Source organism: Amblyomma maculatum, chromosome 1, assembly GCF_055883805.1.
Source record: "Amblyomma maculatum isolate TAMU_Amacu chromosome 1, ASM5588380v1, whole genome shotgun sequence".
Classification (NCBI taxonomy): Eukaryota; Metazoa; Arthropoda; class Arachnida; order Ixodida; family Ixodidae; genus Amblyomma; species Amblyomma maculatum.
In genome coordinates, this window is record NC_139344.1 from 10,364,943 (window position 1) to 10,390,248 (window position 25,306).

Genomic DNA, 25,306 nt, shown 5'->3' on the forward strand with positions numbered 1-25,306 from the left:
ACTGAAACATGGGACAGTAAAGGATCAGATTCTGCAATCAATGAAGTCTGTCAACCTTCTGAAAGGAGCAATTAACAATAAGATCGACAATAGGGCAGTACAATTTTGTTGAAAGGCATGAGTAGGCATGAGAGATCTTCTGTCTCACAGTGGAAAGCCGAAGTATCACTCACATATAGCTTGTACCCGCTTTTTTGATGTAGAAAGTTTGCAGAGAGTCACAAACTGTCTGTTGTCTGCCCCTACCCAGGATCCTCATACCGCGGAAGCGTGTAAAACAAGTGGTGCAAGCCCTGCAGTGTTCCACAAGTCGCTCAGCGTCCTTCTTTTCATATCTTCTTCATGTTTCCTATGTCGGTAGTGCCCACAATGTCCCGTCTGACCGATATAGGATTTTTGCGCACCCGTGTTGCCCTCTTCTTTTCTTTTTTTGTATTTTGGGCAGTAAAAAAATCTCGTTACAGTATTACGCCTGACAGCCAAATACAAGTAACTCCGCAGTTAGCTCTCTTCCCACACTGTCAACGCCCAAGTTGATATTTCGTAGAAAACTGTTTATGGTTGTTGGTCTGTTCTTACAAGTGATAATTTGTTCGTTTCTCTACGCTCCTCACTAAAACCTGTAGTGTTTTACTTCAGTGCCTTAGACCTGCAGCCTTAAACCAGATTCATCGGCGTTCTGCACAGGGAGTCTCAAAACTGGCATGCTAATGAGTTACTGGTTCGACATTGGCAGAGGACTGCGCTCGAAGTGCGCTTCAGCGTGCGCCAAGTCTCCATAACAAGCAGTCCCAAATATAAACTCTCGCTGTCTGACGGAATGGAGTGTCTTTTTTTTTTTAATACTGTTGGCGTTTCTTTCTTTTTTAGGTTATGCTGCTGGCAGGCTGGTGCATGGCGGCAGTCTGCATGCTGTGCTCCGTTTTCATAAGGTTCCCCTGGTACACGGGTGCGAATCCTACTTCCATTGTGGGAAACCTGCTCGCTGCGTTTTCCGAGCGCTTCCTGTGGTCCGTTTCCCTATCCTGGATCACACTGATGTGTTTCACGGGAAGAGGCGGTAAGACATGAGAGAAATAATCTTCTCTGAGTGCGTGCGTATAGGAGCGATTCATTTATGGCTTTTCGGTTCAACATTTTGGATGTTTAATTACGCCATTTTTGAGCTCAGTATGTGCACGTTTCATTACTGCAGGTGTCGCCACCAAGTTCCTGTCGTGCAGCCTTTTCGTGCCGTTGAGCAAGCTTTCATTCGGTGCCTACCTCATCCATCTGCCGTTCCTTGAGCTCATGTTGTACGCGTCTCGAGAGCGCCTCTACTTTTCACACTTCACTCAGGTAAAAGCTGGGACTTTTGATGCTAACTCTAAAAATCACATTCGAGGGGTGGTCAGCAAGCATTCCATTCTTCATTCTTCATTAACTGATAAAAGTGAGATCTCAATCTCGAAATGAAAGTTTCACACTCCTTCTTATTATCACTTTCTGAAATAGTACTACTGCACATCTGCCACAGCAGTGATGCACTAGTAAGCAGCTGCAAAACAACCAAAAAAGAATGGTTCTTTGCCATCTTGCAGCCCGTGTGTAGCACATCAGGTGCTCCAGTGCTTCGCAAAGTTGATCACATGACGTGCACGTCCCCGGGCAGCTTGCGCTAGAGGGTGTGGGTGCTCGTGTTCTTCACACTCTCGACTTCAGTTGTGCACTCCATGGTAGAGACAGGGTTACTTATGGCGCAAGACAGAGAACGACGTCATGTGTGACCGCCTAAGCAGTAATTCAGCCACTGTTAAAGCTATATAATATGGCTGAATATAATGCAGAATCAGATATATATATATATATATATGAATATATATATATATATATATATATATATATATATATATATATATATATATATATATATATATATATATATATATATATATATATATATATATATATATATATATATATGTGTGTGTGTGTGTGTGTGTGTGTGTTTTAAGTGGCAAGCGAAATAATTAACACGTGGTGCATGTTCCCTGATGCCAGTCACCACTAGCAGTACAATTCCTAAAAGATTATCCTTTAGATTAAGTTCTGTTTATTTAAAAGTTCTTGAGAATCTCCTCGCAAACCTCAGGTACTGGCCCACCTATTACGATAGTGCAGCATCCTCGAGGCACGAGCCATTTACTAAGTCATTTACGCATTAAAATCTTGCGCCCCCTTCGCAGTAGAGATGACAAGATGCCTTTGACGAGATCCTAGCGCCTTCTATTGATCCCGAGTTTGCACTCACGATTTCACTGCATTTATTCGCAGGTATCCATGTATTTCTCGGTGCTTGTCTGGACCTTCCTGCTTTCGTACCTGGTCTATATCGCGTGCGAAGGGCCCGTAAGTGCGCTCGAGAAGCTGGCCTTCAGGAGGCCCACAAGGGGCGAAAATAGGAGACGCAAGGAGCAGCCAATCCAGCGGAACGAAACTCACGTTGAGACAGAAAACCCGAAATCTTCGCACTTTTGACAAGGAGTGAGACAAACGGCCAAGCCCACGTCCGTGGCGTCATGGAAAGTGTGGTGTCAAATTCTGTGGAACACTCCAAAGGCATCGCATCGGAGGCGAAGGTGACAAGAAAGTTTAGGACAGCCCTTCTACCTGAGTGTGATGAAACCGATATCATGCGTTGTTTCTTCCAGTGGTACTACATTCACAGGTTTAGAAGATATGTCTCCTTCATACTGTAATACCGCATTACTGTCAGTGGCACTAACTTTACTCTGGCATGGATGTGGGTTCCGTTTCTTCCAGAGAAAAGTTCTACAACGTCCGAAATGTTTTTATCAGCCGTTTGATTCTGATGCCAGGATGCCAACCCTGAATTTCGATTTGTGGTCGTCGTAGCTTTTCATACTCTCACAGGAAAAATCGACGGCAGCCTTAGCAACCATGGTGTTTTCTTTTTTTTTAATGCTCAAACGAGGTAGCAGCCTGGGCAGAGGTAGCAGTACTTCCGAGTAACATTTGAGAAAACGCCTTTATTATGGTTGGAACATCTGAGTGTTTTGGAGTCCGGGTTCCCATGGCAGCGCTGGAGTTTTTAGGGGCGCTGCACAAATCTGAAGTATATATATAGCTCTGAGAGCGTCAAACTGATCTAAAGAATTTAGGCTACCAGATGACGTAAGCTACTCTTCTGATGAAGTATGCACTCATGCTGAATATAATAGGACAGCAAAGATGGCAACAGAAAACTAGTTGCATCGGGTGACTAATGTGAAGGAATGAAATTGCTTTCGTTTTCCTTTGAGAAATACACGCCTGTCATCACCAAAGAATATTAAGCAAGCTACGCCCTCGAACACAAAAGCATGGCATTCCACTCAAAGTAAATTGCATTGTGTCCCGCAACGTCCCTGTATTAAAAAAAAACAAGGCTGAAGCATGACAAAATAAATGTGAAGTTTTAGTAATGCCCTTATCCCCTTCGTTTGTATCGACCGAATGGCATATTTTCAAATTCCGACGACACAATTCCATACCTAAAAGTTGTGAATAAATATCAGCAAAAAGGATTTCATAAATTTTTTCACACTATGTACAACTGCACCACAACCGTCAATATATGAGCAGATTTTCTGTGGGCAGGCTTGTAGGTTCTTGCTATCGGTTATCAAAACACATCCATCAGGTTTTCTATGGAAACCGTAGGTACTGGTTGTGAGCACAGGACAAACTGCTGAAAGAAAATTTTGCTATTATTGATTACAATAATACACAGGTGCCTCACAATTTTTCAAAATAAGCACATCATTGTTTTTTTTTTTGGTAGTGCTAATCACATTTTCTAAGCGCAGGACAAACTTCAGAAGCAAATGTATCTTCACATCTACAGCATCAACCAATGGCATCAACATGTCTCACAACATCTCGCAATTGCCCCACATTCAAGAGATTTTCGTGAAAGCAGGACACGTTCGAGTGGGATTTTCTCCTTCTGTATGCAACTTCATCTCTGAAATAATAAAATTGACCTTTCGCTGACTATGACGCAATAAGCCAGTGCTCGTACCACCTGTTCACATAAATCACTAGTGGACGAGACTGCAAACAGTCTGCAATGCCACAACTTGGTTGAAAAGTTAGGGAATACAATTAAGACTGCTTACATGCTGTGAATGCGAGATCATCTCTTGCCCAGTCGCCATTGCACTGCGTCACTGACTACTAGTTTTCTACTAGTTAATGTCGTTTTAACGCATGCTCTGGTCAATGGAAATGACAATCGTCACAAGACTACATCCGCTTGACGTCGCAATCATTAACTATCCCTACTACTGAATGCACGACGCAGTTCTACGTCCACCTTTATTCATGCTATACCAAGCGAAACTACTGGTCATGGGGGTAGTGTGCACGCTCACAATCCTAGTATGTTGGGTTCCATTCCCACTAAACAAAAATTTACTGTATATGTATTTCAGTTCAAATCATTTTCATTTGAATGCAGGAACCTCCATGAGGTACTTAGCTGCTTTATATCTGTTCCTGATTTCCCGTGAATATCCTTCCACACGGCGGACCACGACAGGATTCGCTAGTAATAAACGTCTTGTTAAAAAAAAACAGAATTCGAAATAGAAGCTGGCGCAGTCGTAAGAGACTCGAACTGTGGTGGTGTAGCGCGTCTGTACGACGACAGGCGTTTTATGTACAGGTTTGGCTAATAACATGAGCCGGCGCACAAATGTGCCTCCAATAAAGCCTGCATTATCGGCTTCTACAGTAAAGCCCAAGGTGTTTGCTTCTGTGCCCCACCGTAGTGGATCGTAATATACTGCCAGTGTTCCATATCTCCTAAAGAAGAGATGTTTTGTCTTACCATTTGGTAAGACAAAAGTACTATGAGTACTATGAGGTATACTGAGTGATAAAGGCGCCGCACTACGCCACTGAAAAGCACCATCTGGGCTCCTACTAGTGCAAGGGTCATAGAACGGGCTAGTTCGTAATTCATCTCTGGAATGGAGAAACACAGGAGAAATGAACGCTGACTTCAAGTGGTTCTTTTGTTGCAGAGCAACGCAAGATACATAGAAAAAATGGGCGGGGAAACATGGGCAACAGCTTCTGGGTTTGTGCGCGACAGAAAGATAACGGATGTGAAAAAGACACAGGGAATAATCGCTATACCTGGGAACGAACAAAATGGAAGGGTGGACAAACGTATGAACACATTAAGCAGTACATTACTAACAAATATCATAATGCAATGGCATCGTGAAAGCAAAATGCATTAAATGAGCCAAATGGCCGTTAAAAGAAGATGGATGAAAAGAATCAACGCCAAAAGGGGCCAGTAAGAGCTAAAAACTGAATTCAGAAATCCTAAACAATAAAACTTCGAATTTAGAGTAAGACGGCCTAATTACTCTTACTGCGCTTGCCTCAAATTGTCTAATTCTCATTTTGTTAGAGCTATCCAAGGGGTGCTTACACAGTCTTCTCCTAGCTTCAGTATGTGGGCGGCTTCTATGATTTCACATATGATATGATGCGCATTTCTCATGAAGACAGTACATTCATGAAGGCAAGGCTCACAAGAAAGGGAGGAGCACTTTGAGCAGTGAACTGCCAAGTTTCTCTTTACAGTGTTGTAAACATTACTGAAACGCTCCATAAGACGCTCATTGAGGCAATGCCCGGTTTGCCCCACGTAGGCCTCCACACGACGTCATAAGATTTCCCTTTCCTGGGTAAAATCAAGTATTCTTACCTGCATACTCTTTCTCACCGACTCGAAAGGATCGGGCGAAAGGTAGGTGTCCTTGTGGTGTTCTCGTCGCCTGACAAGCTTTCCAAGATTTATCGCAGAGTGAATGCCCCAGCTTTGACAAAAACCAGCGTTCCAAGTTAAGCACCAAGCACCTCTCGTCCCTTGCGAAGTTGGTGCGGTCTATAAAATTGCGTTCAGCTGTGGCAAGGCCTATACGTGGGACAAACCAGGCCTTGCCTCAATGAGCGTCTCATGGAGTGTTTCACTAATGCTTACAGTCGTGCTTACAACACCGTGAAGAGAAACCTGGCAGTCCGCTGCCTAAAGTTCTTCTCCCATTCCTGTGAGTCTGGCCTTCAGGAATGTACTGTCGTCACGAGAAATGCGTATCCTATGACACGTGAAATCATAGAAGCCGCCCACATTTTAAGCTCGAAGAAGACTGTGTAAGCACATCTTCGATAACTCTAACAAAGTGGGAATTAGACTATTTGAGTCAAGTGCTGTTAGAGTAAAAGGTCGTCTTACTCTAATTTCGAAGCTTTACTGTTTATGATTCCCTTATGATTTTAGCTGTAATTGGCCCCTTTTGTCCTTGGTTCTTTTCATCTTTCTTCTTTTAACGACCTTTTTGTCTCTTTTTAATGCATTTTGTTTTCACGTTGTCATCGCAAACGTAATTTGTTGCTCTTTTACTTCCCCCCCCCCCTCTAGGCTTCATCCTTTTATCCTCCCTTCCATTCTGTTGGTTCCTAGGTGCAGCATTGTTATATTGTGTCTTTCTCATCTTTGTTATCTTTCTGACGCGAGCAAACTCAGCAGCTGTTCCCCATGTTTTCCCGCCCACTTTTCCAATATATGTTGTGTTGCTCTGCAATAAAATAACGGGTTGAAGTCAGCGCTGTGCCATTCTTTCTCTGTCCGTGTCGTAAGAGTGCGCTGTTTTCCCAGATACTCTAAACTCTTGACAAATACTGTATACGTGTCATCTTTAAGGGTTGTATCAAACTCGTGTGACAAAGGGAGTGCGTTCTAGCGAAATCAAAGTCACTAGCAAAATCAAAGGCGCAATGAAATGGATGATCTGATTTTCTGAGGGATCAAAGTCTGATCTGCTCTCATGTTTTCACATGTGGCTCCACGGGACATGTTATTAGAGCGTTAGAGCCCTGCAGAGTCTTCTTAAAAAATACGCATTAAAAGTGATTTGCATTCTAACAGATATCCCCGATGTACTCCTGGTACCTAAGCTCCAGAAGAAAGAAACTTCTTGTCACCTGCGGCATCGCGAAAACTGCCAATGCACCACGAACACTTGCAGGGCTTATAGAGAAAAACCTCTTGAGCTGCACATTTTTCGCAAGGGCTACATATGAGCATGTCATGAATATATACTGAACTTTTATTTTTAATTTTGTTCATCGAAACTAGCTGAACACATTTGGCCCACGTATTGTCGATCCGTTTACTACGGGAGACTAATTTTCCTGTTCTCTCATTTACAGTTATCGAATCGGCCTTTGTAGTGCCCCATCTGCCTCTAGCTACACTTCTGAACAACTCTGTGCCTTCGAATATTACGCTGCGTATGGCATGAAGGCGTATCTCTCGCCTTACACAGCCCTATTTTTGCACCACGCGTTGTCTTGGGGTCGGTGTTTCTCTCTCTCCCTTTTTTTTTTTTCAGACAACGCAGGTAAAAATTTCCTCGGTAAAATGAATAAGAAAGTTGGACGAAATAAATGAAACTCAGCTGGTGTATTGTCATTGTATATTGATAGAAACTATAGTCGACGACGAAGTGGAGACAGACAAGACTAAAAGCAATAAAAGAGCCAAGTAGGGAGGGCTGGGAGGTGGCCCTGTCCAGCTCGGACCTGGAGGCCCAGCGTGCCTTGGTCCAGAGAGCTCGGGCAGCGGCGGCGGCCAATGGCGTCCTGGAATAGGGTCTGCCACTCAGCTCCACAACGAAACGCACCTCCCTTCTCAAATAATATCATCATAAATAAATGTTTTCTCCTCCTCCTCCTCAGTGGCTAGTTGGCGTAGATGACAAGTTGGTTGCTGGTTGGCGTAGACGACGAAGTTAGTTGGCTGTAATGGCGCTCGGGCCACTCTCTAATTTCAGTAGACTTCTAGGCTCAGGGCGGAAATCTAGGCCTTGGACGTTCGGCGCAATACCTGTTACAGTCTGGTGGAGGTGCTGGGTGCGCTTTCCTACGTTTACACGCTTCGCGACGGATCTGACTCCGGTCCACCAGCGACTTAGTCGTGGCCTCCGCGGACAATCACCTGAGTTTGGGCCCCTTTCCACCCCCACAAGGATTACGCAGCCGCCACTCTCGAGCCACCCCGACATGGCTACTGATCCCAGGCTCTCGGCTCCGATCCTCTGCCAGCCGCCGAGAACACCACCAACTTTTCATGGCGGAGTCTTCGAAGACGCTGAGGATTGGCTGGCGACCTTCAAGTGAGTGGCTCGTTACAACGGCTGGAGTGACAAGCGTAAGATCAACCTTGAAGAGTCTGCCCTTATATGGTTCAAAAACCACGAGGACGTCCTTACCACCTGGCAAGAGTTTTGCCGTGAACTTCTGACCACCTTCCTCAACGCCGATCGCCGCGAGAAAGCTGAAGTTTCACTTCAGTCCAGAAACCAGCGGCCAAATGAAAGTGTTCGCATGTACTGCGAAGACATGACCCGTCTATTCCAGCGCACTGACCCCAATATGGCAGAGGAGAAGGAGCTTCGCCACCTCATGCGGGGAGTTGAGCAGGAGTTGTTTGCGGGCCTCGTACGCAGCCCACCATGCACCGTTGCTGCATTCCTCGCGGAGGCAATGACAATGGAAACGATGCTCCAACAACGGGCCCGGCTGTACAACCGAGATGTCAGCAGCCTTGCCCCAGATGTTTTTTCGTCGTGCCATGGATTCAGTGCGGACGCCTTACGTGACCTCATTCGGTCGGTTGTTCGTGAAGAACTCCAACGTTTCCGTCTGCCTCAGATTGAACCCATGACGTCACTAACCAAAGTCGTCAGATATGAAGTACGCCAGGCTACGCATGAATTCCCGGTCACCAAAGTACTGCAGCGCTTCCATGAGATGCCCACGCAGACGTCCGTTGTTCGTCAAACAGCTGCCTACGATCCTGTCGCTACCATGCCTCCACGGGTCGACGACAAACGAACGTACGCATCCGTTGCAAATAAAGCAGCTGCGTTTGGTCCTATTGACCCGACACTTGTGGTTAGCCACGTCAGTCGGTATAACGCATCGGCTCAAGCTGTGAAACCTGTTGCATGGCCTCGGAAGTCGGACGCGTGGCGTACGCGGAACCGCAGGCCAATCTGCTACCACTGCGAGGAGACTGGTCACCTCCACCGTGCATGCCCGTATTGCCGAGTGGGACTTCGCGGTTTCGAATCCAATGCGCCCTGTCCACGGAACAGCGAACGGCCACTCGAAATTGAAACTCATCTGTCGGCCCGTCAAAGGCATGGGAGATACGGCCACTATGAGTCTAGATCGTCAACTCTGCTGCGGTACTGTTCACCAAGCCCTCGCCGAGACGCCAACTATACTGAGCGGCGTTCTCCCAGTCCACGCCGGGAAAACTAATTCCAGCGGTCTCCGGGGGCAAAGCCGCTGCTGTCGGGAAAACTGAAGATCCTCCGCCGCCGATACACCGAAACGCTGATTTCTCGCAGGGGCAGGGTAGCGATAGCATCCGAAGCGCTACTTTTGATTTGTGTGCGTCAGTTGACGGAATTGACACGAGCGCTTTACTTGATACTGGTGCAGACTACTCAATGATGAGCCATGCCCTCGCCCAGGAATTGAGCAACGTTGTGACGCCATGGTTGGGCCCTAGCATTCGCACGGCTGGAGGTCACCTCAGTAGCCCGGCTGGATAGTGCACAGCCCGAATCGGCATCCGCTGTTTCGTCTACGTCGGTGAATTCGTCGTCTTGCGTCAGATCCTAGGGCTCGACTTTCTGCAGGCAGGCAAACGGTGCTGTAACCGACCTACACGAGGCACGAGTTACATTCTCGACTAAACGGGCAGTGGCAGGCTTCGACACCCGAGATCCCTGTAGCCATGCTCTGCGTATAGCGGAGGATGATGTCACGTTGCCACCATGGTGCAGTGTCCAGGTGCGCGGGCAGAATGACCTATTTTATGACTTTGAGGGCATTACTGCGGGCTATATCCCGCTGTTACTTGCGATGGGTCTCATCGTTGCCCGCGATCTCGTCCACCTACGGGATGGCTGCACTACCGTTCTGCTCACCAACTTTGCGAACGAATATCAGCTCCTCGTCAAAAGCACGGTCCTCCAAGACATCGCGGAGTGCCCACATTTGTGAGCAGTAGAAAGAGCCCGTCAAGACGATACTGGAACATGTCACGTTCTGCCACCTGTCGAAATAAACACCGAGTTATCACTGGCTCAGAAGGATCTGCTATCGGCTGTCTTGGCAGATTTTGCAGACTGCTTCGCCACGTCTTCCCAAATGGGTCGAACTCCGGTCGCCAAGCACCGCATAATTACACACGAGACCACGCGCCCCGTATGCCAACGCCCATACCGTGTTTCTCCTACAGAACGAGCAGCAATTAAGAGACAGGTCACCGAAATGCTTGCCGACTATGTCATTCAGCCATCTACAAGCCCGTGGGCTTCGCCGGTTGTTCTCATCAGAGAGAAGGACAACACTGCGGTTCTATGTCGATACAGAAAACTCAATCTTGTCACTAAAAAGAACGTTTACCCGCTTCCCCGCATAAATTATGCGCTCGATCGACTGCGAGATGCCCGATACTTCTCGTTGCTAGACCTAAAAAGTCGGTACTGGCAAATAGAGGTGGATGAGAGAGACTGGGAGAAGATGGCTTTCGTAACACCCGATGGCTTGTATGAGTTTAAGGTGCTACCGTTTTGCCTATGCTCGGTACCGGCCACATTCCAAAGCATGATGGACACCGTTCTGTCCGATTTGAAGTGGCAGTCGAGTCTGGTTTACCTGGACGATGTCATTATATTTCCGACTACCTTCGACCAACACCTAGAACGGTTAAGCCTTGTGTTAAAAGCTCTTCGGGACGCCAACCTGACAATCAAACCGGAAAAAGATTACTTCGGCTTTGAGGAACTGCGCTTCCTTGGCCACGTGATGAGCGCAAAAGGTGTTCGCCCCGACCCTGAAAAGACCGCTGCCGTTTCTGGTTTTCCACAACCGACGGACAGGAAAGCTGTTCGACGGTTCTTAGGTTCGTGCTCGTATTACAGATGCTTAGTACGAGACTTCTCGCACATCGCGGAACCGTACCACACTGACTCGAGATGACACGCTATTCCTGTGGGGAAGTGAATAAGAAGCCGCTTTTCTGAAACTTCGTAGCCGCCTACAGAATCACCCGATACTCTGCCATTTTGATGAAAACGCTACAACTGACGTCCACACTGATGCCAGCAACGTTGGAGTTGGTGCAGAACTAATTCAGTGGCAAGACGGTGCAGAACGGGTCGTCGCTTACGCGAGCCGAACACTTACCCGCTCCGAAGCCAACTATTCAGCAACTGAGAAAGAATATCTGGCGGTAATATGGGCCCTCACCAAGTTTCGACCATACCCCTACGGCCGACCTTTCCGCGTTATAAGCGACCACCATTCATTATGCTGGCTAGCGAGTCTAAAAGACCCCTTAGGATTATTGGCTAGATGGAGCCTTATATTACAAGAGTATGACATAACAGTCCTATACAAATCAGGACGGAAGTATCAGGATGCTGACTGTCTGTCGCGCTCGCCCATGGCCATATGTCCAGAAGAAACGGCCGACTTTTTTCTCTTTCTGGGGGCTATTAGTACAACCCAAATGGCGAAGCTTCAAAGGATGGACCCAGAGTTAGCGCCACTCGTCGACTACTTGCAGGGTGCCGATGCCCGTATCCCCCATGTTTTTAAACGTGGGCGTCAAGCTTTCGCTCTGTGTGGTAGCGTGCTTTATAAGCGAATTTTTTCTAACAGTGAAGAAACGTTTCTCCTTGTTGTGCCCTCCGAGTTGTGCCCAGACATATTGAGCACCTGTCATAATGAACCCACCGCCGGCCACCTGGGGGTCAGCTGTACACTCGCACGAATTCGGCAAAAGTATTATTGGCCCAAGTTACTCCCATTGGTGCAGGCCTGTGAACGCTCATGTCGTGAATGCCAACATCGGAAGTCTCCCCCATTGAAACCCGCTGGATTTCTTCAGCCTGTTGCTCCGCCGAAGACCCCTTTCCATTAAGTGGGCATGGACCTCCTCTGTCTTTTTTCGAAGTCCCCGTCTGGCAACCGTTGGGTAGTCGTCGCGACCGACTACCTAACACGGTACGCAGAGACCGCATTCCTTGTAAAGGTACTGCAGCTGAAGTGGCGCAGTTTTTCACCCATTTCATCCATAACATATTCCTACGTCATGGCGCACCGCCATGGTAATCACTGACCGTGGAACAGCTTTTACGGCTCGCCTAACCCGGGTGGTCACGACTCTGACTCACACTAGCCATCGACATGCGACCGCGTATCACCCTCAGACCAACGGGCTGGTGGAGCGCCTCAATCGCACCCTCACCGACATGATTTCTATGTACGTGGACGCAGAACATCGCACCTGGGATGCAATTTTGCCATATGTAACTTTCGCGTACAATGCTGCCACTCAAGAGACGACGCGACTGACACCGTTCCAGCTCGTATTCGGTCGGCAAATGAACATGCCGTTGGATGCTATGATGCCAATTGGTTCTTCTTGCGGCTCTGACGCCAAACTTGACGCCTACATCTTTGTTCAGCGTGCTGAGGAAGCACGGCAACTAGCACGCCTCTTAATCCACCGACAACAGGTCAATGACGCTGCTCGGTAATGGTATAACCTCGGCCGAAGAATCGTCACTTACAAACCGGGCGACTTCGCGTAGGTGCGGACACCTGTTCGTCATCGCGACCTGTCTGAAAAGTTACTACGCCGATACTTCGGCCCTTACGAGATTGTCCGCCGCATCAGTGACGTCACCTACGCCATTGTTCCTGCAGCCCCAGCTCCATTCCGAAGATGTTCCTAGAGCAATGGATTTAAACATTGCGTTATGAAATAAATAAGAGCCCGCAGTTAAAGTTGTTTAGAACTAAAGGCGTCAAAATCACGCAAACCTACACTTCAGTTCTTATCTCCCAAATGCGCGAAAGACATAGAGTCCAGCCTCTGCCGCAGAGTTACCGCCTCTGACAGCCTCTGCCGAGAGCCTATAACTGGCCGTCTTACGACCGAAAAGCTGCCTCTTTTCTCCAGCTCATAATTTGTTTGCAGAATTGTAGAATTGACAGCTCTCTCGACCAATTAGGCTTGAAAAGCTCCGCAAAAAGTCGCTCAAATATTAGTAAAGTGTTAAACAATATTTCGAAAAATCACAGCAATTGGAGACGCAGTCCTGCCTTTTCATTAGAAAATAGAAAATCATTTAACACACTGAATAAATTATCAGGGAAACTTCAACGCACCCTTTTCCAGTACCCAGAGCGTCGACTGTCCCGCACAAGCCACACGCAGCAGCCTGCTTTGTTCTCTCTTGCTTATGTTGGCTATCAAGTGAAGGCGCCAACGACGCATCACAAGCGATCACAAGTAGGCGTTGGCGACGGCATAACCTGTTTTAAATCATCACGACGTGCTAACAAAGTGCCGCATAATATAATTCAGGAGTTATGGAAAAGGTATGTTATATCGTTCAACCTTTTGGCCAGCATGGTTTTGCACTTGGTCAAACGAAGTGCGCACACACAACATTAATTTAACTATAATTTTAGGTATAAACTGGACGATGACGTGAAGACGTAATGATGACGTAATGAGAGCTACTCAAGACCGAATATCCTGTCATGCCTCACTCCCCACCCGTCCTAGTTCGCTCCTTGGGATTTAAACCGACTTATGTCCCTCCACTAGTATGCCCTAATCACCTTACTGCGCAACGTGACCTAGAGCAGTGGATGTTTTCGAATCAGGAATCGCTGCGCTAGCAGGCCCTGCTTTGGACGTCGTTGTCTTCATCAGCTTCCATTGGTGCGAGATGGATTACAGAACACACCGCTAACCATTGAGGGTAAACAGCGCAAAAATACGAGGACACCGCTAACGCATTGCTATCTAAAGGTGCCTGCCAGCCTCCGTAAAAACGCCTATGTATCCCAGCCCTCACGTGACTCTCAAATGTGCCTTCGCGCGATAACAGGTTGGTTGGTGGAGCCAAACCGTCCTTGATTTTTTTCTTTTATCGGCGGAACTTCTTCTGCAAGTAGAATAATGAAGATTTCGCTTACTGTAAAAACTCGTGCGTAACTGAATGACAGTTTAATTGCGCTTACGTAATTCACTAAAAATACAAACGCAAAATTCTAATAATATGAGAGTCAAATTTCAGAAATCCCGGTATCCAGCCTAGCTATAAGAAAGGCTGAAAAGAGAAGCTTGGGTGGAACACGCATGTCACGAGACTCAAAATATTTATCCAGTACGTAATGGCTAAATATTTTGTTGCAATATAAGCTTTTCTAGCTTCTCTCAGATGTTTGTTGCAGACCACAGCAGGAACCTATTGCAATGTATTATCTGACAACACACTCGTTACCGTGGCATGTTGTTTCCTGCAAGGAAGTTTTTTTTCAGACAGCATAACGAACCAGATCTTGAGTTAGCGGCGAGAATGATTCACGACACACACGCGTTTCATGATGGGCGCGTTATTACTATAATGATAGCGGTGTACAAGGTGTTAAATGCTTGTTTACCCACTCACGGGCGAATGATAAAGGAGCACTACACATTGCGATTAGCAGTCGCTATACTTTCGTTCAGAGGATGTGGTACTTACATGCGGACCTTCCGCAGTGCCTCAGGGGTTAGGGCACTGAGTAGAGTGCTTATACCGAGAAAACCAGTTTCGATCCGGACAGCTGCAGCCACGTCTTCGTGAGGACACAATTCAAAATTCTTGTGTACTGTCCGACGGCAGTTTCTGCAGTAATGAATCCCAGGTTGGTAGGCGTTAATCCGGAGCACCCTATTATGGCTTACATCATAGACAATGCACGTTCATACGGCGGACAGGATGAGGCTCTGGACAAGTATAGAACTCGTGGTGGAAGGATGTTGTCGGCCGCAAGTGGCTGTTTGCGACGTGGTTAGTCAGCAGGAGAGCCAATGGGAAGCCCGCGTCGCACTGGTCTCACACGTATGGCCTCGGTTGGGTGGTCATTGCGGGAGGCTATATCTTGCAAAATAATAACGTACGGGGGAAAAAAGAGATTCAAAGAACGCCGCTTCTTTTCACCACGCTGTTGCAATTTATTTTCGCCACGCTCGTACCTGGGCTACAACTATCCATGATGGAAAATAGCGCGAAAGTACACGAAGGACGGAAGGAAGAAAGACCTTCGTGTACTTTCGCGCTATTTTCCATCATGAATGTTAACCAACTCGCCCAACTTTCGGCATTGCTACAACTAAATCGTGCTAAAATCGTCTATAATGCAGTAATTCCCAACTCTTGCATGTTTTTTTTTTTATTATTTTTTTCCCACCCATGTACAAGCGCGACGGCAAGAAATCCGAATAGCGGAGCATGAAGGCACTGTGCTGTTCGCATTTTTTTTTTTTCATGTGCGCCAGTGTTTGCATGCAGTATTAAGGAACTACGGAAAATATCTAAGAGATACAAGCGAGGCTGGCTAAATACGGGCTTTCATTCTTCATGCTATTGTTCTTCATTTCTTTATTTCCAATATTCTTTTTTTTTTATCCCTCTAGGTTGCTTTTACAACAGCAGCCGTCATTTTGAGAAAAGATGGGCGACAATATAGCCGAGGTGAAAATTCATTTGCTTCCCATTTTGGTTATTTTTCTGTTCCTTCCTCTATGGTTTGATTGTTGCCATTGTGTATGCCGATTTTAGTCTCAAAGGAGCAACTATCATTCCCAGACCAAGACGGTGACAATGAAATTAATAAGAAAGCGTCTGTGGTTGAGCAAAGGTTTTATTTCACACTGGCGAGGCAGTGCGTTGTTTCGCACACATCCCTGTAGTGTTTGCATCTGCCTTTCACGCTGCATTCTGGTTTGGTATTTTTCCTGCGTGAACACTACGTATTCCGAAAGAAAAAAAGATCACTTACTATCTAGCGCAGGTCCAGGGTAGCATCACTTTCGTCCGCCATTTTTACCCTGCACTATAGTAAAGATAGATTAGTCATTGCACTGAGTGGCAAAAACATTCAACTTTATTGTCCATTCGATGAAGGAGTGTTGCCATGTCATTCACTAGTGACGACGCACAGGATATTCCGCCCAGGGATACCGTAGGTGTGTAAAAGTTTTTAATAAAAGCTCTTCTCGACGAACACAGTGCACCACTAATAAGGGGCTAGCTTAATAGCTGCACCTTTCCTTTCTATTCGTTTCAAACCGCGCTGGAGCTCTAAAACGAAAAAAAAAAAGTTGGCTATGGTTTAGCTTTGGTTAACCTTAGTTGAATTGCGAAAGCAACGGCTCCACGGCTACGCTTGTGGACAAAGGTAGAGTCGGATGCATCAGTTCACTCACCGGTGTTAGATCATTTTTATGCCACAGCCAGTCAAACAATGATATCCGGTCGATCATTTTTATGCCACAGCCGGCGTAGCCGGTCGCGACTGCGCTACGCCGACCGCTTGAGTTGGTAGCCCAGCTCTCACCCTAGTGTCACGTGGGCGCGGCTGCGCTACGCCGACCGCTTGAGTTGGTAGCCTAGCTCTCACCTTATTGTCACGTGGAGTGTGACGTCACAACGTCACGTGGGTACGGCCGCGCCACGCTGAAGGCTCGAAACCTAGAGTAGTATTGCTTTCGCAATAAAAAAGAAAATGGAAGCATAGCCACTTAGAGTATCTGCCGAAACATCACCTTGGAAGTCCTTGAAATTTGCTGCAATTGTAGACAGATTCGGACTGTGCATGTCCTTTGTCCCGTTTTTTAGGGCTTTAGATGAGCGTATCGCATGAGCGCTTCAAGAAAACACAATAATGTGTGAAGCACCCGGTCGTGAGCCTTTTGGTCTTGCCCCTGTGTCACGGGGGAGTACAAACGTTCGTATGGTACGGACGAAAGCGCTGCAAGCAGGACATTCACGCAATAAATTTCTGCACTTGCTTTGACACACACCTCAAAAGCATTCTGAAATGTCATGTGACTTCGCAGAATACAAGCTGGGCTCACAATATGAAGGGATGGCAGCTTCACGAATTAGACAAAAAGACGAACGCTGCTTAATGACTTCTCTGTGGGCGAGGCAGACTAGACCTCAATCGAAGGAAGTACGAATAACACAAGGGCGCGGGGAGGGGCAAACTTTCCACCGAAACCCCCTCAGACTAAGTAACAGTTGGGCTTCATGCCACGGATTCACTTTCAGGAAGCGTCATCAGCAAGACAAGGCAGGCAGGGCAATAACGGCGGCCAAAGAATAACGGATTCGGAGGGGAGGAGAACGGAAAGAATATTTTTCGACATTATCTAAAGGTGGGCCATTCATGGGCATCTTTAAATGCGGCCTGCCGGCTTAAGATTTAGTTTGTTCTGTAGTCGAAATTTATTATCCCGAGTCGGGTAGTTGCTGTGTTGCCCATTCTCTCAATCTGATCGAGGTATTAGAAATGATAAAATGAGCAATCCTCTCTTTCTTTTTCTGCGAATAGAATCGACAGAATCCACTGTGAACGTAATCAACCAGCCACGCCCTTCAAGAATTGCGCACGAATACGTAACGTGAGGCAATTCCTCCCGATATGAGAGCGCCTTGGTTTCAATAAATGCCTACACAGTTATTTAGCACAATTTTTCAGTTGTTCAGAAAAGAACACTACTGAATGTGCTTTGCAAACACAGTAGTGGTAAAAATTATTGTGTATTTAGCAGAGGGACCAAAACAATCTCACTGCTTTCTGTGACATATAGAGCAATAAAGAACCGCTGAGTTTCCAATGCGACATATATTACTCAAAGTTTATCAATTCGGCGGACCCGTAGATAATCACTCAGGTAAACAAACATGAAGTCTTAAAGTGGCTTTTTTAGTGTGAAGAGTATAAGGTCAGAAGTGAACCAGCCAAACCGTTGTGAAAACTGGCTTTCCTCGTACAGAATCGACGTCGTTCCGTAGCGCGCTATGTGCCAGAAAACGCGTAGACCACCTTGCGTATCATCGAACTCTTACGCGCTAACGGATTCCTGACAAAAGTGGAGCGACTGTTCGCAAACGCGAATCTCCCCCGCTATGAAAGCACTCATCACGCAACTTCACGCAAGGACGTACTCGTACAGTTATACTCACCTCGTCACGGCATCGGCATGCGTGAAGGCCGCACTCGACACAAAGCGAAAAATAGGAGCGCCAGTTACTCGAGCCCGGGAAAGGGAGAGCTTTCCCCTGAAGCTAGCCCCGCAAAGCGGTCGAGGTTGTTACACTCTCTTTAACGTATAGAAGCCCCATCTTTTCTTATTTTGCCACTTTTCTCCCTCACAACTTGCCAGAGGTGGGCTATCTACGCTCTGTCGTGACCAGAGAGGCCTGCGACGCCCGAGCGGTGGCCGGTGCACGCTTTGGGGCCAAAGCCCCCAGATACTTTGAAGGTAGCGACACTCTCCTCCACGCCGCGCTTTTCCTTCGCGACTCTCAACTTTGGCCTGCTCCCGTGGCGTTGTACTACATGACACGCTTATACTCGTAAGCTGGTCGGCCTTAGCTGTCAGAGGAGGTGTGTGTATTGGGGCCTATTCAGCGCATAGGTGGTGTATAAGATATTGAAAATGGGCGATAAAAGCACCAAAAACAATGAAATTACCTTTTATCAGAAGGTCGCCTTCCTTTCAGCTGAGTAAGCAGCCTCCAGCTACATGAATGATGTAAAACGAACCCTCGGCCCAGTTGGTTTGGTACCTCCCACTGTCTGCATCAGAAAATGTTTTACGGCGTGTACCAGACCTTGCATTGCCTTTGCAACGTGTCCATAAGTGGTCTTCTTTGCGCAGTCAGTCTGCGCATATGCAATACACTCAGGTTCAGCGTGACTTCCTGCTATAATTTACTTAAGAACGCGACTTCCAACCGCGTACGCGGATTTGTGATGTCCATATGAACCTTGCACTGCAGTTATGTCAGGCGTTGAACAGTCCATTATTTCAAGCCGATCAAGCAATATCGGCAACCACACGTTGGCCACAACTGAGACGCGGGACTTACTGAACATTCTTTTAGACATCGTTGTCACGGAAACTTTCGAAATAAAGTACAGAGAATACCTATTATCGCTCAAGAGGAAAGTATACAACAGTTGCATCTTACCTGTACTCACCTATGGGGCTGAAACGTGGAGGCTAACCAAGAGAGTTCCACTTCAGTTGAGGACAACCCAGAGGGCTATGGAACGAAAAATGGTAGGGGTAACATTAAGAGATAGGAAGCGTGCAGAGTGGGTCAGAGAAATAACTCAAGTTACTGACATTCTAGTGGAAATTAAGAAGAAGAAATGGGCATGGGCAGGACATGTAGTGCGACGAGAGGATAACCGATGGTCGCTTAGGGTAACAAACTGGATTCCAAGAGAAGGAAAGCGTAGCAGGGGGCGGCAGGAAGTTAGGTGGGCGGATGAGGTTAAGAAGTTTGCAGGGGTCAAGTGGATGCAGCTAGCACAGAACCGGGTTAAGTGGAGAAATATGGGAGAGGCCTTCGCCCTGCAGTGGGTATAGTCAGGCTGATGATGATGATGATGAATACCTATTGAAGTCTCCATTCTCCATAGAGGCGAATAAAACACCTTGCATGCAATGGAAGGTCGCTGATGCGTTACACGCGTAAGTACCAAATGCAAAAACGTATCGTCTCCAAAACCTCCCCACCTTATACTACATCACATCCATAACCATCCATTGGCGACCGTGCTTCTCCGTTGGTTAAGCCCCTCAACCAGTACTGATATCAATTTCTCGCGTTGAATTCCTTTCGCGGCTGTGATATTTTGATGCCCTGCGAGATATAAACAACCACTCCTGTGCATATACTCTAGACTCCCCAATTATGGCGTCCCTCAAAACCAGAGCCGATAGCGGGACATTATAATTCCACAGTCTGCGATTCCTCTCCTTTATTTTGTCGATTGCACACAAATTTATTTTAAAAAATACCAAGGGCAAAAAACTGCTTCAGCAAACTATCTAAATCCATAGCTCCGTTTATTACTTGCAGCATTAGATTGCTTTTTTTTTTCTTCTCCGTATCTAAGCCGTCACAAAAAGACCGCCGATGACCAGTCCTGCTATTTGCATGTCCCGGGAATCGGCACTTTGTCTTCGCAAGTCGAGACTTCATCGATTTCGGCTTGCTCAATAATTTCTTGTGATGTGCACTTTCAGTGCCACTTAAGTCGCACCTACTGCAAATGTCGGTGTAGGTACGCGGTAACTTGGTAGACACTGTCAAGCGTCAGCCACCAGTAGCGGTAGTTTCTTGTGTGTACAGGGCCGCCTGAAATATGTGCGAACACGCGCAGAAGTGGTCGCTCTCTTCAGCAATGGCGCTTTAAAAAGAGCGATCACCTGCTCGCGTGTTCACACATATTTTGCATAGTACAAAGGCATCTGTCGGCACTGAGGTATTCGTCCGGTGCAGGGTGAACGGCATTTATAAGGAGCCCGTTGGAATGACAGGCGTAACAGGGTCTAACGACTCGTGCATCGAGGGTGGACTAGACAGGCTCGTGTATGGCAAAGGAGAGTAATTAACCAGCTGGGACGACTTCGCTGCGTGTCGTTTTGGGAACATGATAACGTGCTCGTCGGGTTGAATGTCATCGCAGGGAAGAACTTGGGAGAACCTGAGGGCCAATTATGGAGTGCATGGAGTCAAAAACTACAGGAAAAATGCCTCGAAACGGCACCGCCAAATTGGCATTGACAACCGTTTCGTTGAATCGACCAGGTGCGATGTCGACGTGTATACGAAACAGGGCGAAGGGAAAGCTTGCATCCTCGTGTTTATTTTTCCCTCTCTCTGTAAGAGAGGGGCCCGCGCACCGGCTAAGGTTGCGGAGCAGGGCCCGGAACTCGGCAGGCCAATTGTGGTCGTTCGGGTCACTGCCGCTTCTTTGGGATAACTGTTTTGTAGCTCTTTTTATTGTATGTTGGCGTTGGGAGAGCGTGCTAACCTCCTCTAAAGTTAAATGGCTGGGAGGGGTGGGAGTAACCAATTGTGTTGATACTTGATGCAGTTGGCTATGATTCGAATGTGGGTTGGTCCTGAGGCATTAAAACTTTACCTGAGAGCCCAGTCGTTTTTTCTCATGCTATAAGTAGGGTTAGTTGTTGAGCTATTTGGTAGTCTAGATTTAAACACATAGGTTTCAGCGCAAAGGCACACGGCCAAAGAAAAAAAAAAGAGTATGAGTTCGTCCTTCACTATATTCTTTTTTTTTTTTTTTTTTTTTTTGCCGTGTGCCTTCGCGCTGAAAACTATGTGCTTAGGTTCTCAGCTATGGCTTAATGTGTCAAGTTCGGCTAGGTCGATGTAGCTACATTCATGTTTTGTCCAAACTACTGCAAATGCTGTAAATATTGCAAAGTTTTGTTTATAAAATATTTCAGTTAGCTCTCATCAAGCGTCGTCATCTTTCATACTAGTGTCATCATCTCCTCACCATTTTCCGAGAATAACCATACCTAGAAAATTTACTCCTACCATATATTCGTTCGGCTGGGTTACAAATAATTTCTTGTGCTTGCGCGGGTCATCACTTGTTTTGCTGATGTACGACTTCGTGTGGAACACGACGCAGTATCTCTGCTTACGGCACCATCCATTTCCGAACGCATATGTCTTGGTTGATTTGTTTGTTGCGTGTAACGTCCCAACACGACTCAAGATATGAGGTATGTCGCAGTGGAGGGCACCGGGAGTTTTCATCACTGGGGTCTCGTAGGTGCTTTGCTTCCTGCTTCCAGTCATGCCGTTACGTTACCAAGAATTTCTTCTGCTTGCGCAGGTTAGCAATACCTTTAAGAATTGTCGTCGATTTCACGTGTACGTTGTTCCCGTGGAACTGCTAGTGCACAGTTGCGCATTGCTATTAGTTTTGAATGATGCTAATTCGTTTTGTTGCGTAATTGTTCTTTTTTCTTTTTGTTATTACTCTTGTGTGAAGACATCGAATAAAATCCTGGACAGGATATACAGGTAATATAATTTATGCTTATAATGGTCAGACTGGAATTAGAGACAAAATAGAAGCTATTAAAGCAAGACAAAAAAGGTATGACGGCTTTACATGATTTGAAGAAACGAATGAGCGCTTAGATCCAAGTATCCAACAAATTGAAGGGATGAAATAGACCTTATCCGAGTGAAGGAAACATGTGAGGATATTCTATTTTCGGTGAGGAACTTAATCAAAATAGTCAATGGTTTAGAAAACAGAAATCGGCGTCGCAATTTCTTATTATGCGGAATATACGATAGTAACGAAACTTTCATGACATCGGAGGAGTGAACCATAGAAATAGTGCTTGAGCACGGTTTAGGCCCCATGCACGTTAAGAGCAGACTATGGAAACGCCAGGAAGCGAAAAAAAAAATGATCTATCATCACTAAATTTGTTGTGTTCAAATAAACGCCGTGCCTTAGAAGATGCGAAGGATTTGAAAGGGAAACGCATCAGTATCACGGATTTTTTTTTTTTCTCGAAAACGGCACGACACAAAATAAATTTTCTGGCGGACTTTTAAAAGCTTCACAAAAGAAACAAAGGATGGCGCTAAAACGATGCGCTGCTCATAAATGATGCTAGTTATGTGTACGATGAAGGTCTAGGCCAAGCTGCTGAACGTGCGTGATACAAGCTAGTGTCAACATACCTCTTTTGGTTGTGCACGGTTAAAGGCTTCGAATAGGGCTGATAATCTGGAAAATTACGTACTACAAAGCCCTCCATATAGTTCTGGGCACGAAATCATGGCTGGATCCTTTGTCCTCGACAGCAGTTTTTCCAGCAGACTACACATGATACAGAAAATATATCAATCATATATAGAAGGGAAGTTGTAATATTCTCAAGAATTTCTGAGCGCTGCATGCTACCTTCCGCCCTTTTTTTCGCCCACTTTCTTTTCGACCAGTGGCGTATGACATCCACCGAAAATATTTCTGGCTATGGAACTGCCTATGGTTATGTGACGTTCACGTCTGTTAATCTTGAATAGCTTGTCGAACTGATCAGGGGTTGAAAAATTAACCGATAACTCCAGATGTTTTTAAATTAACTTACGATTATAATACTCTGTGCGTTTATGCAATCGCTCCCGTTTTGCTTTTCTTGTCTTTTTATGTGATGAATGGGCACATGCTTGCTCTTGAGTGTTCATTGTTCTTAGTAACGGCTCGCGAGTGATTGCCCACTGCACTATTGTTCGATACTTTCATACCTCTTACGGAATTCAAGGAATGTGTCATGTGCCCAAGTCCACTCTCGTGCTGTAAACAGTATGTAGGCCAAACTTGTTTGCCATATATGATCTCTATTCAGATATAGGCTACCTGCAATGAAGTTTGCTGTGTCAATCGCCGCGCCATAACACATATCCTAGCGAGAAGAGCAAATACTTCTGAGGTGGCATTTTAGGGCGTTTTCAACCCACCTGCATGAGCTTACAGGGATCAGATTGCATGTCTGTCGATGCTTTGCATGACGTGTGTCAGATAACTGGGCTACATAAAGAGTGCCTGGGCAAGGACGTTATCTACCACACGCGTATATATAATGCTGGTGGAAATGCTCGGTCGTTTATCGAGAACCAAGTAGCTAACAGCTGCATTTTTTAGGCACGCTGCGGGACAATTGCAGCGCTACCTATGCAGTGCAGGTTCCCTATAATCACAATGTAAAAATAACAGCAAAGAAGTAATGCAGCTTACCCAGAAACCTTGGACATTCGTTGGGAAGGAACCTTTAAATGCAATTTTTTATATATATATTGCTTAACATCACAGTAACAGTAAATATATACATCCGCAGATGTCTCGGCAAGCTTGTAGTTTATAGCTATTAATTATTTAAATGGCTCTAGTTGATCTTAATTCAAGTCTGAGTTTTTCACTTCTTATTTTTTTTTTTGTGATCACAGAACGAACTTTAAAACGAAACTGTTGGCACGCCTTCGAAGATTAAGCCCTTTCTGTAAATATGACCATAACAGTATCTTATAAATTTTCCGCAGCATTTTCTAAATCGTATAAAAACGTATTGCATCAATTTTCTACGCAAAGTCTTGACTGCTCGCTGTGAGCGCAGTACAAACTTCTAAAGCAAAATACTTCTACCCTTCAGAAGCCTAGACCATTTCTGTCAATATGTGTAGAAAAGTATCTTGCATAATTCCACAGCTGCCTAAGAGTTATTTAAAAAATACGGAGCCCATTGGTTTCCTACGAAACATTTACCTACTGGTTTCAAGCGCAAGGGAACTTTAAAAGGTAATTTTTACCATGCAGGGGAAGCTTGGACCATTCCCATCAACGTGTGTAGAACCAACGTTCTACTAGTAACGTTGTGTAGAACGGTATCTCTCAATATCCCGCAGTTGCCTCACGATGAAAAGGCGTGTCAGGTTCCTGGCTAAACTTAATATATAAAACGTTTTAATGATATACGGCGCCCTTTGATAAGGATGTTCCGAAGCAATAAATAAAAATAGGCAAACGTGCTTAGATCACTGAAGCGGGAAAAAAAAAAAAAAAGACTACAAAGCCATTGTGTGAACACGCCATCTGTCAGTCTTTTAAAGAAAGAATTTGGATACCTTTGTATCTGATGCTTACAGCCGTGTCTTTTGATATCAAGGCGGTTCTGCGTGTGTGAATATCTGTGCGTTTTCTTAGCAAAGTTTCTGTGGAAGCTGGCGCTCTTCGTGTCCTCGTTCAATTTCTCTTGTCTTTTGATGAGCTACAGCTTCGAACTACGAACCAGAAACCCCAGATTAGACCTCGCGGGATCCGATTTCTTAAAGGTTCATTTGAGAACCTATTGGAATGACATGCTTCCGCAGTACCAGGCAACGTCATTTACTTTGTTCTTATGGAAACCAGAAGCGTTATAACTAGCCTGCTTCTAGTGTTGCCAGCGTATACACTAGGCGAGTCAAGGATGCGATATATTATTCAGCGTTTGTACGACGTTCTGAAAGCTTTTGTAAACGGTTTTGTATACGCTTTTGTAAATGCTCATTCAAAATACGCTTTTTTTTATTTTTCATTGTACGCGGAATAAAAGTGGCATGAGCCCACCACGAACTGTGTCGGTGTCCTCTTCGCTTAAGAGACGACGTGTTCGCTGTGATGTACCACAGCTGGCTAGAAGAGCTGATTGAATGCTGGCCCCGCGCCGTCCGCTGACTGACTACACTGAGCAGAG

The 25,306-nt window shown here is 46.0% G+C and overlaps 1 protein-coding gene across 1 annotated transcript in view; it reads left to right on the plus strand.

The window, feature by feature from the left end:
• LOC146201633 (nose resistant to fluoxetine protein 6-like) overlaps positions 1-3,546 on the plus strand; it is a 55,159-nt gene extending 51,613 nt beyond the window's left edge. Inside the window, exons 13-15 of the mRNA XM_084598931.1 lie at positions 871-1,060; positions 1,196-1,338; positions 2,314-3,546. Of these exons, the coding sequence (XP_084455057.1) occupies positions 871-1,060; positions 1,196-1,338; positions 2,314-2,517 (537 nt within the window). The 3' untranslated portion in view covers positions 2,518-3,546. The remainder of the gene's footprint in view (positions 1-870; positions 1,061-1,195; positions 1,339-2,313) is intronic.
• Positions 3,547-25,306: the final 21,760 nt, after the last annotated feature.